Source organism: Bos indicus, chromosome 5, assembly GCF_029378745.1.
Source record: "Bos indicus isolate NIAB-ARS_2022 breed Sahiwal x Tharparkar chromosome 5, NIAB-ARS_B.indTharparkar_mat_pri_1.0, whole genome shotgun sequence".
NCBI lineage: Eukaryota > Metazoa > Chordata > Mammalia > Artiodactyla > Bovidae > Bos > Bos indicus.
Window position 1 is genome coordinate 57,519,156 of NC_091764.1, and position 15,977 is coordinate 57,535,132.

At 46.4% G+C, this 15,977-nt stretch overlaps 1 protein-coding gene across 2 annotated transcripts; it reads left to right on the top strand.

Annotated features, from left to right (window-relative positions):
- Positions 1 to 9,515: 9,515 nt before the first annotated feature.
- Positions 9,516 to 15,681, top strand: MMP19 (matrix metallopeptidase 19). 2 transcript variants are annotated; one of them, XM_019961085.2, is made up of 10 exons: positions 9,516 to 9,736; positions 10,033 to 10,118; positions 10,991 to 11,121; positions 11,355 to 11,570; positions 12,056 to 12,301; positions 13,159 to 13,290; positions 14,079 to 14,243; positions 14,404 to 14,531; positions 14,722 to 15,001; positions 15,088 to 15,681. In XM_019961085.2, the coding sequence occupies exons 1-10, from the start codon at positions 9,647 to 9,649 to the stop codon at positions 15,168 to 15,170; spliced, it is 1,557 nt and encodes a 518-aa protein (XP_019816644.2). In that variant the 5' UTR covers positions 9,516 to 9,646; the 3' UTR covers positions 15,171 to 15,681. The 2 variants fall into 2 exon arrangements, with proteins under 2 accessions (XP_019816644.2, XP_019816643.2); XM_019961084.2 differs by having other exon boundaries at positions 14,722 to 15,637.
- The last annotated feature ends 296 nt before the right edge of the window (positions 15,682 to 15,977 follow it).

Below are 15,977 nucleotides of genomic sequence, written 5' to 3' on the forward strand. Positions count from 1 at the left end.
TTTTTTTTTTTTTGCCATGTAAGGTAATATTCATAGGCTCCAGGGATTCAGAGATGGAAATCTTTTCTGGGGATACACATTTTTCAGCCTACCACAGGTTGGAAATTGAGATCTGAAAAGTAAATTATACTACTAGAAATGCTGAAGGCACCAGACTGCACTGTGTGATACATTTACTTTCACAGCTGGAAGAGCCTTGTCAAATGGCCTGAATACTCAAATCCATTACCAAGATTCACTTTCTCAACACAGTGCTTGGATGGCCATTGCCAGTGTTGGCTTCTGGAACTGCTTTTTGATACCTCCATGACTAGCAAAACTCCTTTTGATTGGCCTGATTTTTCTTTCCTCTTGTTCCTTCCTTCCTTTCTTTCCTTCTGCATTTTCTTTGTTTCTTTTGTCTAGACTTGGAACTATTTTATTGCTTAAATTGGTGCCTTTGCCTAACTCTGTTATGATCCACTACTTGTTAATGTTTATAGCTTAATTTTTTTTCCCCTACACTATGCAGCTTACGGGATCTTAGTTCCCAGACCAGAGATTGAACCCAGGCTGTGGCAGTGAAAACCTGAAATTCTAACCACTAGACCACCAGGGAAATCCCCTAATTCTTTTTTTTTTAAGTGGAAGTATAATTGACCTACAGCACTATGTTAGTTCCAGTTGCACAAAATAGTTATTCCATAGTTCTATATGTTACAAAATGATCAACACTGTAGCTTAATTCTTTTTTTTTAAAAAAAAAGGCTAGAAACTATAAAAAAGAGCCAAATGAAAATTCTAGAACTGAAAAATAGAGTATCTGAAAATTTAAAAGTATTGAATGAACTTAATAATGCTTTAGAGATGGGAAAAAGTTGGTGAACTTGAAGATAGATTAATAGAAATGATTCAGTTTGAAGACTATAGAGAAAAAGAAAAGGTTGAAAAATGTAAACAGAACTTCGGAAACTTATAATATCAGAAATCTAATATACATATATGTAATTGGAGTCACAGAAGGAGAGGAAAGAGAGAATGGGGTAAAAAACTCTGTGGAGAAATAATGGTTGAACACTTTCCAAATTTGGTGAAAGACATAAATTTTCAGATCAAAGGTGCTCCACAACTGTTAATAGGAAATGTAAATTGGTTCAGCCAATGTGGAAAAACATTATGGAGATTCCACAAAAACTAAAAATAGAACTATTATATGAGCCAGAAATTCCACTCTTGAGTATATATCCAAAAAAATATATGCACCCCAATGTTCATAGCAGTACTATTTACCGTAGTCAAGATGTAGAAGCAACTTAAGGGTTGATTAACAGATGAACAGATAAAGAAGATGTGAGATACACACACAATTGGATACTACTCAGCCATAAAAAAGAAAATTGCCATTCACAACAGCATAGGTGGACTTGGAGCGTATTATACTAAGTGAAATAAATCAGACCAAGAAAGAAATACTGTATGATATCGCTTACATATGGAATCTAAAAAAAGCAAAACCAATGAATATAGCAAAGAAGAAACAGACTCACAGATATAGAGAACAAACCAGTGGTTACAAGAGGGGAGAGGGAAGAAGGGGGACAAGATAGGGATAGGGGATTAAGAGGTACAAATTACTTTATATAAAATAAATAAGCTATAAGGATATATAGTATAGCACAGAGATATAACCCATATTTAATAATCACTGCAGATGGTGACTGCAGCCATGAAATTAAAAGACGCTTACTCCTTGGAAGGAAAGTTATGACCAACCTAGACATCATGTTCAAAAGCAGAGACATTACTTTGCCAACAAAGGTTCGTCTAGTCAAGGCTATGGTTTTTCCTGTGGTCATGTATGGATGTGAGAGTTGGACTGTGAAGAAGGCTGAGCGCCAAAGAATTGATGCTTTTGAACTGTGGTGTTGGAGAAGACTCTTGAGAGTCCCTTGGACTGCAAGGAGATCCAACCAGTCCATTCTGAAGGAGATCAGCCCTGGGATTTCTTTGGAAGGAATGATGCTGAAGCTGAAACTCCAGTACTTTGGCCACCTCATGTGAAGAGTTGACTCATTGGAAAAGACTCTGATGCTGGGAGGGATTGGGGGCAGGAGGAGAAGGGGACGACAGAGGATGAGATGGCTGGATGGCATCACTGACTGGATGGACGTGAGTCTCAGTGAACTCGGGAGTTGGTGATGGACAGGAAGGCCTGGCGTGCTGCGATTCATGGGGTCGCAAAGAGTCGGACACGACTGAGCGACTGATCTGATCTGAAGCTTTAAAAATTGTGAATCATTATGTTATACACATGAAATATATGATAGTATAAGTCATCTATACCTCAATAAAAATAGATAAAGTTAAGTAAAAATTAATAAAGAAGCTAAACACACCACATTTAAGCACATCACAGTCACACTGTTAAAAACCCCAAAATTAGAGCCAATCTTGAAAGTAGTTTGAGAAAAATGATGTTACCATACACGGATCAGTGATTTGAATTACCATGGATTTCTCATCAGAAACTGTGGAGATTAGAAGACAGTTTTAAGTACACACACAAAAAAACTATCAACATATAATTCTATATTTAGTTTTACATAGCATAAACATAGTCGCTGGAAGCCATCCATCTGACCCCGTGGAAGGGGGACAGAGAAGGAGTAATCGTTGTGAGATGGACAAATACCCTGAGGAAGTAAACACCGCAGTTACCTACATACACTTCTACCCTCTACACATTTATTTTCATGCTCTATCTAGGGAATTTTGGCAGAAAAGTTTGAAAAGCACTGATAGAGTCAGTAAGCAAAGTAATGTATGAGAGATGAATGCTCATTCGTTATATTTGTCTAGTCAGAAAAGCCGCTTTCAATTTGCTGTCAATACATAAACTTAATCCAAGCTGGGTTTGGTTTCGTGTGCTCTTTCAGCTCCCTAATCTAATTGCCCTTTTCTCTTGCTTCTCTTTTACACTCTTCTGGCCACTGCTCATCACCACCATTGGCCTCATAGCAGAGGGATTACATCTTGCCAACCAGTTCTTTCTGAACTTACTGATCACCATAGCTACTCTGGTCAGTTTCCAGCCATGCTTTGTGGCCAGTGATCTTTTTGGTTTTCAAAGATCTCTCTACTCTTTCCTCTCCGTATGCTTCTATCCCATCAATATCTGGCTTCCTTTTTGCAAGTAGGCAGATAATTATGTAACATTTCACTTTTTTTTACACAATACATTCTTGTAATAACACATTTACACACATCCACACACACTAAGGTCTTACAAAAATGGGCAACAGGCAAGCATACATACTTAGTAATAGCTTCTAGATAAAAAAATCTGAGAATACAGTCTTCCTTAGGATCAGTGGTCTTCTTCCTCTGCTATTTTTTCCCCCTATTTCTCTTTTCCAAAACTTCTTTCACAGCTGAGGGGAAGTGTTCACTATGCCAAAGCAGCTGGCAGCTCCAACTCAGATGGGAATTGTGTCTCTGTCACTTTAAAATCCTCTAGCTCTTTCTTCCTCACTCTGCGCAGGATATACTTGTACAGTGTCGGTGCTTACCCCATTGTCAAATTAATGAACGCACTAAAAAGCAAAAACAAAACTACGCTGGTGCTGGTGGGGGACTTCCCTGGTGGTCCAGTGGCTGACACTCTGCACTCTCGATGCAGGGGCCCCAGGTTAGATTCTTAGTCAGGGAAATAGATCCCACATGCCTCAGCTAATAAATAAATATACATAAAACTACAGTGGTGAACACCCACTATCCTTAAGCAAGGGGCAAAAAAGGGGATGCAGAGGAGAACTCTCTTCCTACATAGCCCCACCCTGAGGTCAAGTGCAGCCTTCTCACAGCAATAGCCCTCTCCTCAGCAGTTGCTGACCTGACAGAAAACAGAAACTTGGGTCTTTTCCACAGTCTCCCTCCCTCATCTAGTTACTGCCCTCTTCAAAAGGGGAAGTCAGTGCTGAACTCCTTCCCTGGCTAACCCCCTATTGAACACTTTGCCAACACCAAAGGGAGCCAACTATGAAATTTCCAGGCCCATGACAGTCCCCAGACTTGAAGACAGATCTGTTACCTGCGGTCATGGAGTGAGAACAGGAGGTGAAAGTGCTCCCCGACATCCCACTTCATTTGGAAAAACTCAAAACAAAAAAAAAATTGAGTTTTGTTAAGAAAAAGGCTGCTGTTTATTAAGAAAAAGGCTGATGTTCCCAGAAGGAGCAAAAATCATTTCTCTGTCATTCCAGATGCTGAAAGAACACTTAAACTCATTCCTCTCCTCCCCTCCTATTCCAGACGCTAGAATTTACCCCTTCATGCATCCCTTCTGCTTTGTGCTGGGTAGTGGGACCACCAGCCAGACCAGCAGAAGCCTCCAGCATCTCCAGGGAAGTCCTGTGGGATAATACCTTTGTCTGTGAATTGGAGAAGGGGAGAAGATCTTGATCTCCCCAATATTTGACAGGAACTGAAGAACTGAGGGATTTGGGTCTGATGTCCTGTCAAATGAGACAGTTCAAGCTAGTATCTGTGGGGCTGTTCGAGGAGCAGCAGGAGGGAATGCCAAAAAGTGTTTGTAATGGAGGTTGAGGAATTTGGGGGCATCCGGGGAACAGAATACACCGGCCAGGCTTGAGCCATCCCCAAGCCCCTTCTACTTCCCAGTTACTAAACAGATCCAGCTGTGCACAGTCCTGGCAAATCGTTTCCCATCTGGCTTCTAGGAACTCATGACTAATTAAAGGAGTGTGTGTGGAAGGGGAGGGGGTGTACTCTTAAAAACAGAGGTTTCCAAGGTAACGGCTTGGGGAGAAATCAATCCCATTTAGCCAGGGAAACTTCCCTCTTTCCTGACTCTCTCAGGTCTCCAAGGAAAAAACAGGCCAGAAGCTAACATTGTTTTTCCCACATTTCTCTAGATCAAGAGCAATGTCTAGGCCAGTCCTAACTTGGTTACACCGTACGTTTTTCTCACTTCCAGTTTTAGACCCCAGACTTGCCCTTTATATACTAACTAGGATGTCCAGCCTTCCAAGTCACCCCCTTCAGGGAAGGATATTGTCAAAGATGGGTGGGGATGTTTTAGAGACTGGCTTTTCCTGGGCTTAGAGACCTCTAACAACCTTTGCCTTCCACCCACAGCCCCCTAGACCCTGAACATTAGAGAATACTCTCAGAGTCTTAACCTATTTCTTGCTCCTACTGTTTAAAATATTTTAATTTAAACAATATTTCTATACAAACTCTTCTGCCACAGTCCTTCAGCAGAGAGGAAAACCAGTTTGCAGGATGGGATCAAGCCAGCCAAAGAACCAGGAGTTCTCTCAGACTTAAGTTCTCTTTTTGGGTCAGGCAGACCGCACGTCCTAACCCGTCACACACATTCCCACATGTCCCCCAGTGAGTGATGACAAATTCAGAGGGGAAAAGAGCGGAGTCAGCATGGCTTAGAGGAGGGGACTGGTGGCAGGGAGGTCTTGATACCATTATGGGAACAGTTAGTCATGCAGTCCTGCATACACATCCAGTCTGCAGCTTCTGGCTCTAGGGGGTTTGTTTGGGTGCCTGTGGAAACTCTTGAGAGACTGCAAAGATCATGGCTTGAGCCTGAGGTTCTGTTGCTTCCAAGCTGTGTGACCTGAAATGACCTGTTAGAGACTCAGTTCCTTTTTCTGTGATCTCTTGTACTTGTGCTCAGTTGTGTCCAACTGTTTGCCACCTCATGGATGGTAGCCCACCAGGGTCATCTGTCCATGGAATTCTCCAGGCAAGAATACCGGAGCGAGTTGTCGTTTCCTCCTCCAGGGGATCTTCCTGACCCAGGGATCAAACCCACGCTTCCTGTATCTCTTGTACTACAAGAAGATTCTTTACCGCTGAGCCATGTGGAAGCCCTCCCTTTTTTGTAGAAAGTGATAATGCCAGCCCACAGGGATGTTGTCAAGATTTAAATGAGATAAACTATTTGGCAGCTTTTACAGTTTCCCTTTCTGTTCTCTCTCTGGCTCCTTAATGTCTAGAATGTGACTCCATCCCCCAGGGACTTCCAGGGCCAGAGTGAGTATCCACACTTTACCTTGTATAATAACCACCATATCTCTTGGGCATCCCTGGATGGCTCAGTGGTAAAGAATCTGCCTGCCAATGCAGGAGACGCAGGAGATAGGGGTTCAATTCCTGAACTGGGAAGATTCTCTGGAGAAGGAAATGGCAACCCACTCCAGTATTCCTGCCTGGGAAATCCCAGACAGAGGACCTGGCGGGCTATAACCCTTAGAGTTGCAAAAGAGTCGGACATGACTTTGTGACTAAACAGCATCAACAACAACTATCTCTCTCATTAACACTCTAACAGATACTCTTAAACATTCTTCCCCAACTCCCGCTTTTTTTTTTCTCCTCTATGAGGTGTCTAGAGGGAAGGAGTAATCTGCCATCACATTCTTTTTACTTTACTCCTTTCCCTCTCTCCACAGCCTGCAAAGCTCCTGTCCCTCCCCTACTAACTTCAGTATTTCCTATCACTTTCTCTTCCATTCCACCCACCCAGGGCCTGAGGCTGGGCGGACAAAGCTGGAGCTGAGCTCAGAGCCACAGACAGGTTCAAGTAACTGCATCAAAATGTTGCTAGTGGTTCTCTTTTGGGTAGAATTTACTGGTGGTTTTCATTCTCTTTCTTGCTCATTTTGGTATTTTCCAAATTTACTGTAATGAGCAATGGATAACTTATTCAGAAAAAAAAAAATAGAGAAGACTTTAATCAGAAAAAAATATATAATTTTCAATTGGCCCATGTCCTGTTCTCAAAAGAAGAGGGATTGAGCGGTGATAGAAAGAGGGAGAGAAGGACAGAGCTGAGAAAAACCCTGCAGGGGGCTGGTTCCCAAGCTCTCTCATTTCCTGGGGGCATCAGCCATGATCACGGCCTCACTCGTGGCTTTTGTCACTCATCAGTTGGTGGCTCTGTCCTTGCTTGCCTGACCAGTCATTTGAGACTTAGTCACTTGACTGTGAGCCAGTTGAGTGCTGAGTGGGTCAAGACGACCAGCATCATTGAGGGCAACGATGAATCAGGAGGATCCCCCACCTCCCTCCTGGGGTGTGAAGGGTTCTCCAGTGGCCTGCCAGTCTTTCAGCCTGGGGTGTGGGGAAAGGCTCAGAACTGCATCCTACTGAGAACATGAGTTCAGTAACCCTTTCCCTCATTTCTATCCCTACTTCCTTGTGCATGTGAATGGCATAGAAATGTGTGATGCACAAATGATGGTGGAAACTGCAGTGGCTCCTAACCACTCACAGAAAAAAGCTCTAAGAGTCAGCATGGTGAATGGAAAGAGCATAGGTTACGAGTTGGCAGAAGGGGTTGAACATATGCCAGGCCAGTTAGGAGCTCCATGTCCTTAGTCGTTTCCTTCTTTGGCTCTCCATTTCCTCCATTAAAAAATGGCCAGACATACACACTGAGGAAACCAGAATTGAAAGAGACACGTGTACTCCAATGTTCATCACAGCACAGTTTACAATAGCCAAGACATGGAAGCAACCTAGATAGATGTCCATCAGCAGATGAATGGATAAGAAAGCTGTGGTGCATATACACAATGGAGTATTACTCAGCTATTAAAAAGAATGCATTTGAATCAGTTCTAATGAGGTGGATGAAACTGGAGCCTATTATACAGAGCAAAGTAAGTCAGAAAGAAAAACACCAATACAGTATATTAATGCATATATATGGAATTTAGAAAGATGGTACTAATGACCCTATATGTGAGGTAGCAAAAGAGACATAGATGTAAAGAACAGACTTTTAGACTCTGTGGGAGAAGGCAAGCATGGGATGATTTGAGAGAATAGTATTGAAACATGTATATTATCATATGTGAAATAGATCGCCAGCCCAGGTTCGATACATGAGACTGGGTGCTCAGGGCATGACCCTGAGGAATGGGATGGGGAGGGAGGAGGGAGGGGGTTCAGGATGGGGGACACATGTGCACCCATGGCTGATTCATGTCAATGTATGGCAAAAACCACTACAATATTGGGGGGGAAAAAAAAAGCCACGGGAAAGACAAAAAAAAAAAAAAGGCCAGAATAATTATTCCCTAATAGGAGGATAATGAGAATTAAATGGAATAATATAGAAATGGAAAGCTCCCCTGGTGAATCAAGCGATGAAGGATCCACCTGCAATGCAGGAGCTGCAGAAGATGCAGGTTCGATCCCTGAATGGGGAAGATTCCTTGGAGAAGGCAATGGCTAACCACTTCAGTGTTCTTGCCTGGAGAATCCCATGGACAGAGGAGCCTGGTGGGCTACAGTCACACAGAGTCAGACACAACCAAAGCAACTTAGCACAGCACAATACAGAAATCACCTGACACAAAGTTTTCTTTTTTCTTCTCATTCTACTACAATGAAGTTTAACAGTGCAGAAAAATCATATAACCTTGGTGGGTCCAAAGTAGGTTTTCTCCCCGCCTTTTTTTTTAAGTAGGTTTTCCTAACGTAAGTTTTTCTCTTCTATGTTAAATAGCATTGAAGACCCTCTCTAAACTCTGCCTCCCAGTCATTCTCCCACCCTGGTCATTCGTCTGACAAACATTTATTAAGCACCACCGAAAGCATTGAGCTAGCCTGGAATGGGCACTAGGGACTTAGTGGTGAATAAAGCAGACCCTTAGAACCTCTCACTGAGCACAACTGACTTTTCTCTGCGCTTTTACTCAAGACCAGCACTGTCGCTGTTTCTCAGGACTCTTTGACCTCATCCAACTCATAGCCAGCCTTCACAGCCCAGCTCAAAGCCTGCCTTCTCTGAGAACCTTCCCACAGCCTCATGACCCTCAGGATGGGACACCTCTTGCCTGATATCCTGGTTCCCCTCATTTCAGGTATTTGAATTGACCTCACCCTGTCTGCAAACCTCCCTGCGGGCAGGCTCTAGACTTTACTTCTTCCTTTCCTAGTTAACCTCCACCTCCACACACACATTCCAGACTCATCAAGGGCTTTAAATAATGACTTTTTATTAAGGCAGACACAAGTAGGCTTCAAGAGCATTTGAATCTTCAGTTTGATCTTGGACGCAAAGAAACTGAGATCTCACCCTTCGTTCTTTCATCTGCAACCCAAGCACCTAAGCAACTTGCTTCCTACCTCTCGGTTTTATTTTTCCTGTCCTAGAGCAGACAGGGAGACGTGAAAGTTACAGATAAGGGGTTTATTGCCCAGGGGTCCCTGGGTCACAGGAATGCCCAACTTCAGAGGATGGCTCTAGTCCCTATTTCTAGTCTCGGCAGATATTCTGCTTCCGATCCTGGCAGGATGCCCACCTCCAGGACAACATGGGAAGTCTTTCTGAGTCCAGCAGAGGACCCTGGGGGCTGGGTTGGAGGCTCTTCTTGACTTCTGCTCTCTGGCAGGGCAGGGGTTAATGGTGAATTGCAACACATCTCTAGCCTGAGTCACCTCCTACTGACACTCCCCCCCAGTTTCCCTCCCTTGAAGTCTTATAAAGAGGACCAGAGACTGGAGAGTGAAAAGAGCTGGAGGAAAGAGCCCCCCCCCCACCTAGCCCTGCTCCCTCAGGCTCCCAGGATTCTCAGAGCGGAGGGCACAAACTCTGAAGCTCTTGCCTGGTGGGACCATGAACTGGCAGCGGCTGTGGCTGGGCTTCCTACTCCCACTGACCGTCTCATGCCGGGCTGTGGGGCCTGGAGAGAAGGAGGCAGCTGTGGTGAGTCTCCTGGGAAAGCCAGACCCAGGCTGGGGGAGGGATGGAGGAACTGCTCCTTAGTCCCATCTAAGCCGCTCTTCTGACCTACAACTGCCTGCCCTGCCCTTCGCTCCTCTAGTCCATATCCACCCCTACCCATCCCTACTCCCTCCCCTCATACTCCCCTAAGATGCCTCTCCTTCAGTCCTTCCACATCTGTCCCCTCCTATCCTAATGGGCTGTTAGGTTATGTAGAAGCTTCACCCAGAGACTAATCCCCTTTTGATTTTATCTGCTGACCCCTACCCTCATCATAGGATTACTTGTTGCAATATGGTTACCTACAGAAGCCTCTAGAAGGACCTGACAACTTCAGGCCAGAAGATGTCATAGAGGCGCTGAGGTGAGAGATTGTAAGGTGCATGCCTTCAGGGTCAAGTTCACAAGATCTTTTTCTCTTCTCACCTTTTCCATTCCCCAGGCCCATCTCTGCCTGCCTCACATCCATTTCAGGGATCCAGAGAATTCGTGGTGGGACCAGGGGTGAGAGGGGGAGTCAAGGATGAGGGCACAGTTATTGGATTTTCCTAGGCCCTAAGCACTTCTTTGGAGGCTCCATCCCACATTATATCCAAAATACTATTATTTGGTCACATCCTGCAAGCAATGTAATTTATATGAGTTGGAGCTGAGTTGTTGACATGATGTTGCCTTTCAAAGATATTTAATCCAGCATTTATTTCTTTCTGTTTTGAAGTTTTCTTTTCTTATTTTCGGTCTAATGGGTGATTTCTCAGATATGTTCCCAGTCCATTGAAAAGCCACAATACTTGTGGTACATGATGGATGAAATTGCCCCAGAGTGGGTAGGCTGGACTGGGAACGGGGTGTCCAGCCAGGAGGGGAGAAGGCAGAGGGAGGACGGGCCCTCAGGTGGTAGCAGTGGTGAGAGAGTCTCAGAGCAGGAGTAAGACATTTCCCAGGGCAGGAGGAGGTTAGAAATTGCAGTAGAGGAAGAAGGCAACACCAGAGAGCAATTTACCCAAATAAGAGAGTGAACACAGGGAGGTGAAGTTGGAGTATTGCCTTCTATGCAGAACAGAAGAGGAAGGCCCAATTATGAGGACTGGATCCTGGAGTGATCCCATCACCTCCAGAGCTTTAGTGCCATTCTCAGTCATTACGTTGGGCAAAAGGGGACCAAAGAGCTATCCCCATTTCTTAGTCATTCCAGATGCCCCTGTCCTGCTGGACCATCCCTCTCCATCTTTCCAGAGCTTTTCAGGAAGCATCTGAGCTGCCAGTCTCAGGTCAGCTGGATGACGCCACAAGTGCCCGTATGAGGCAGCCCCGGTGTGGCCTGGAGGACCCCTTCAACCAGAAGACTCTTAAATACCTGCTGCTGGGTGAGAACTGAGCCTGGGAAAAGGGGGGGTCATGACTCTGGAGCACAGGTGACATTGGGACAGTCTGGACCAGCTCATCGTTGAATGGATGGTAATCTGGCAATTGACTGATCACCACTTGCCTGGAAAGGTTGTTTCATGGCTTTGCTGAGTGAGTGCCCACACTCAGGGGAGCTGTCCAGAGCTGGCAAAGGTATCTGTGCTTCTAATCTATTTTTTGGTTCAATAACCAGGCCACTGGAGAAAGAAGCATCTGACCTTCCGCATCTTGAACCTACCGTCTACCCTACCATCCTCAACAGCCCGGGCAGCCCTGCTTCAAGCCTTCCAGTATTGGAGCAATGTGGCTCCCTTGACCTTCCGCGAGGTGAAGGCTGGCTGGGCTGATATCCGCCTTTCCTTCCATGGCCGCCATAGCTTGTACTGCTCCAATTCCTTTGACGGGCCCGGTAGGCACCAGCTCTCAGCTCTCCCACCTCACAGACCTCTGTCTCCTTGAGTCAGTGACTCTGGAAACTTAATGTCAGGCTACCCTCCTATGCTCAACTGCACCCTACACTCTCCAACCACCTTCTAATATTCCCTTGGGGAGCAACATGTCATCTCCCTGGGGCCTTACCAAGCCTGTTTCTTTGAAGCTTATGCCTTCTTCCTTAGCTTAAGTTCCTCTGCTCAAGGCATTCTCCAGGGAGGAACTGGAGTATGTTCCAAAGACAACAGAGTGACTGAGAGGTAACAGGACAGAGCGATGGGAATCCATGAGAGATCAGGGTTGTGGCAGGGAAATCTGAAAGGAGTGAGAGGTGTCCAAGAGATAATCAATCTACTTGGGGAGATTTTAAGGGAATAGAGTAATTGGAGTTTATAACAGGCAAGGGATGCTCCACCCTAGGAGCCTCTGATCTCCTGCCTGTCTACCTTTGCCTTTTTCCAGGGCGGGTCCTGGCCCATGCCGACATCCCAGAGCTGGGCAGCGTACACTTTGATGAAGATGAGCTCTGGACTGAGGGGACCTACCGGGGGGTGAACCTGCGCATCATCGCAGCCCATGAAATTGGCCATGCCCTGGGGCTGGGGCACTCCCGATACACCCAGGCCCTCATGGCTCCTGTCTACGCTGGCTACCGGCCCTACTTCAAGCTGCACCCTGATGATGTGGCTGGGATCCAGGCTCTCTATGGTCAGTCCTTTCCCCTAGTCCTCACGAGGGTCAGTCTGACCAGTGTCTCTTCAAGCATAAAGACACGGGTCTAATCTTCACGGAGGGAAATGGCTTGGCTTCTTTCTCTTCCTCTTGCCACGTTATTCAGGCTTCTTCATTTTCAGGAGTTGTTTTTCTTTTTTTGGCCTCATTGCGTGGCTAGTGGTATCTCAGTTCCCCAATCAGGGATTGAACCCTGGCTGCAGCAGTGAAAGCCTGGAATCCTAACCATTAGGCCCACAGGGAACTCCCAGGAGCTCTATTTCTGACACTTCCAGGTCTAATCTTCCTTCTAGACCTCTCTCCTCCTACACCTGCTCTAGTGGATGAAGAATGAACATTCCAGAAATCCCCTCTCTCCCTTTCTGCTGCTGCTGCTAAGTCGCTTCAGTCGTATTCGACTCTGTGCGACCCCAAAGATGGTAGCCCACCAGGCTCCCCCGTCCCTGGGATTCTCCAGGCAAGAACACTTGAGTGGGTTGCCATTTCCTTCTCCAATGCATGGAAGTGAGAAGTGAAAGTAAAGTCGCTCAGTCATGTCTGACTCTTAGCGACCCCATAGACTGCAGCCCGCCAGGCTCCTCTGTCCACGGGATTTTCCAGGCAAGAGTATTGGAGTGGAGTGCCATTGCCTTCTCCGTCTCTCCCTTTCTAGTGCCTCTCAAAACTAAAACGTGTCTCCTGCTGGTATCAGTGTGATCTTTTCTCCCACCAACGAAAGCTCTCCAGGTTTTCATTTTCCTCTCTATGCGACCTCTGAGCTTAACTTACAGTAGGAAAGTGGGGAAGCTAGTGCTCTGAGTTCTTTTCCTGAGCAGTATTATGTTACCTTGCAGGCAAGAAGAGCCCAGAGATAGAGGAGGAGGAGGAGGAAGAAGACACGGCACTCCCGACTATACCCCTAGTGCCCACAGAACCCAGTCCCATGCCAGACCCCTGCAGCAGTGACCTGGATGCCGTGATGCTAGGTAAGACCCTTTCCCTCCAGGCTTGTAGGCAGGCAGTGGGGCATGCTGCTGACCTTGAGACCTGGACAAATGGGAGTGACATGGGACCTCAGGGTGATCAGTGGAGGTTAGTCTCTAGGCAGGGGTTAGTGGCCATGGATGGAGGCAGTGGCCTGGAGAGGGAGGATTCAGAGCTAAATTCAAGATGGGCCAAGCAGGACATTACCTCCGTTGTTGCCCTGTGAGAGCCATTAAACACATCCGGAAATACAGCAAGAAGGAGAAAACAGTCTTGACTGGAATGTCTATTAGAGAGGGTATTATACCCACATGGAAGTACAACTTGGAAGCCACCTGGAGTAGAAGGTGAGGTCCCTAAGTGGGAGCAGCTATCCACAGGGCTGATTTGCTGTGAATGACAAAGGAGAGGCTGAACACTTCTCTGCTCTTAACAATCCTCTCCTTGAATGAATATTTGGGGAATCAGCCTGCCTGAGATACCCAGAAGTCTTTATTTGACTGCTGTCTTAAAATAAAAAATTTTTTTGGTGGCAGCAGGTCTTTGTTTCATCATGTGGGATAATTTGTTGAGGCACATGGTCTCTCTAGTTGTGGCTCAAGGGTTCCAGAATCCATAGGCTCAGTAGTTGTAGCACATGGGCTTAGCTGCCCTGAGGCATGTGGAATCACCCTGGACCAGGGATCAAATCCGTGTCCCCTGCATTGGCAGGCTTATTCTTAACTGCTGGACCAGTAGGGAAGTCCCGATACCTGTCTTTTTGACTTGTTGACACACCTCCTGCTCTTAGGGCCCCGAGGAAAGACCTACGCCTTCAAGGGAAACTATGTGTGGACCGTGACAGATTCAGGATTGGGTCCCTTGTTCCAAGTGTCTGCCCTCTGGGAGGGGCTCCCAGGAAACCTGGATGCAGCTGTCTACTCTCCTCGGACGCAATGGATTCACTTCTTTAAAGGTAAGGGCACTAGTTTACACTGTGCTACTGGAGGAGGGCCTGTGATTAGAGATGCCATAGAAGGAGGGAGGGATGAGAAGTTTCTAGAGGGTGGAACGGAGGAACTGAAAGTTATCACCTGGGGACAGAGGTGACTTGTTCTTTCCTTATATGCTCTCAGGAGACAAGGTGTGGCGCTACATTAATTTCAAGATGTCTCCTGGCTTTCCCAAGAAGCTGAATAGGGTAGGACCCAACCTGGATGCTGCTCTCTATTGGCCTATCAACAAAAAGGTGTTCCTCTTTAAGGTATAAAGCTCAAAGGAAGGGCAAATCCTTCGTAGGAGGGGCAGGCTACCTCCCATGGAAAAGCAAAGACTTGCTCTGGAAGGAAGTTCTGCAGCTGCCATGGGCTGAGAATAGACTTCGGTGGGGGTGGCGGCAGGTTCTCTAAGCTCTCTCGTCATCCTTCTCTTCTCGCTGCTGACCCCACACCTAGGGCTCTGGATACTGGCAGTGGGATGAGCTGGCCACTACTGACTTCAGCCGCTACCCTAAACCAACCAAGGGATTGTTTACAGGAGTGCCAGACCAGCCCTCGGCCGCCATGAGCTGGCGGGACGGCCGTGTCTACTTCTTCAAGGGCAAACAGTATTGGCGCCTCAATCAGCAGCTTCGAGCAGAGAAAGGCTTTCCCAGAGATATCGCCCACAACTGGATGCACTGTCGTCCCCCAAACACCACTGCATCTGATGGGGACACTGATTCCTCAGTCACAGGCACAGACCATGCAGCCACAGGATAACACTGGATACCATTTCCTTGGGCCATAGAAACACCTTGAACTCTGGCGGCTCACCCAGAGATACAATCTTGGACGTTATCCCCTCAGTCACAGACTTCAGCACCCTTTCATTCCCTGGTAATGTCACTCTCTCAGAGGCCTGAGACCTCAATCAAATGTCTGCTGCAGCACAAGCATGAACCATGGACCTCAAGCCTCTAAATGACCCACCCAGCTCCAGTCACCACCTCCCTGTACTCTTTCCCTCCTGGTCAGTGACTCTAACTCAGCCTCCAGCTCCGTCCATTTCTCCCCCATCCTAGATAGCACTTCCAACTGTGTCATTTTCTCTCTGGAGGACATTGGTAGAAGAAAGACATCCCTCAGGTGTTTAGCTGACAGCAGGCCACAGCTGGGAATGCCTGGGTCCTGTTCTTCCTAGATAAAGAACAAGGAAACAGCATGGCCAGTAAAATGAGCAATGGCTTTGGAATCCTTGAGAATCACATCAACTTGCTTGTGACTTTGGGCAAGTTAATTAACCTCACTAAGCCTCAGGTTTCCCATCTGAAAAATAAGGTTAACACCAATCCCGCAGGGTTGTTGCATTAAAAGAAATACTGTGTGTGAAGTGCCTGGCACATTTGTGTTTAATAAATATTAACTCCATGTTCACAGGGCTTCCCAGGTGACTCAGTGGTAAAGAATTTACCTGCCAATGAGGAGATACAGTTTCAATTCCCTGGAGGAGGAAATGGCAACCCACTCCAGTATTCTTGTCTGAGAAATCCCATGGACAGAGGAGCCTGGTGGACTACAGTCCTTGGGGTCACAAAGAGTCGGACACGACTGAGCAACTGTGCAAGCGTGCACCATGTTCGTAAGAGAGGACAGAATGATTCTTCCTCTGGCTGTGTGTGTGCCACTCCTATAGTGGTCTGGCCTGATAAAAGTACCTTCATCAGATCTTT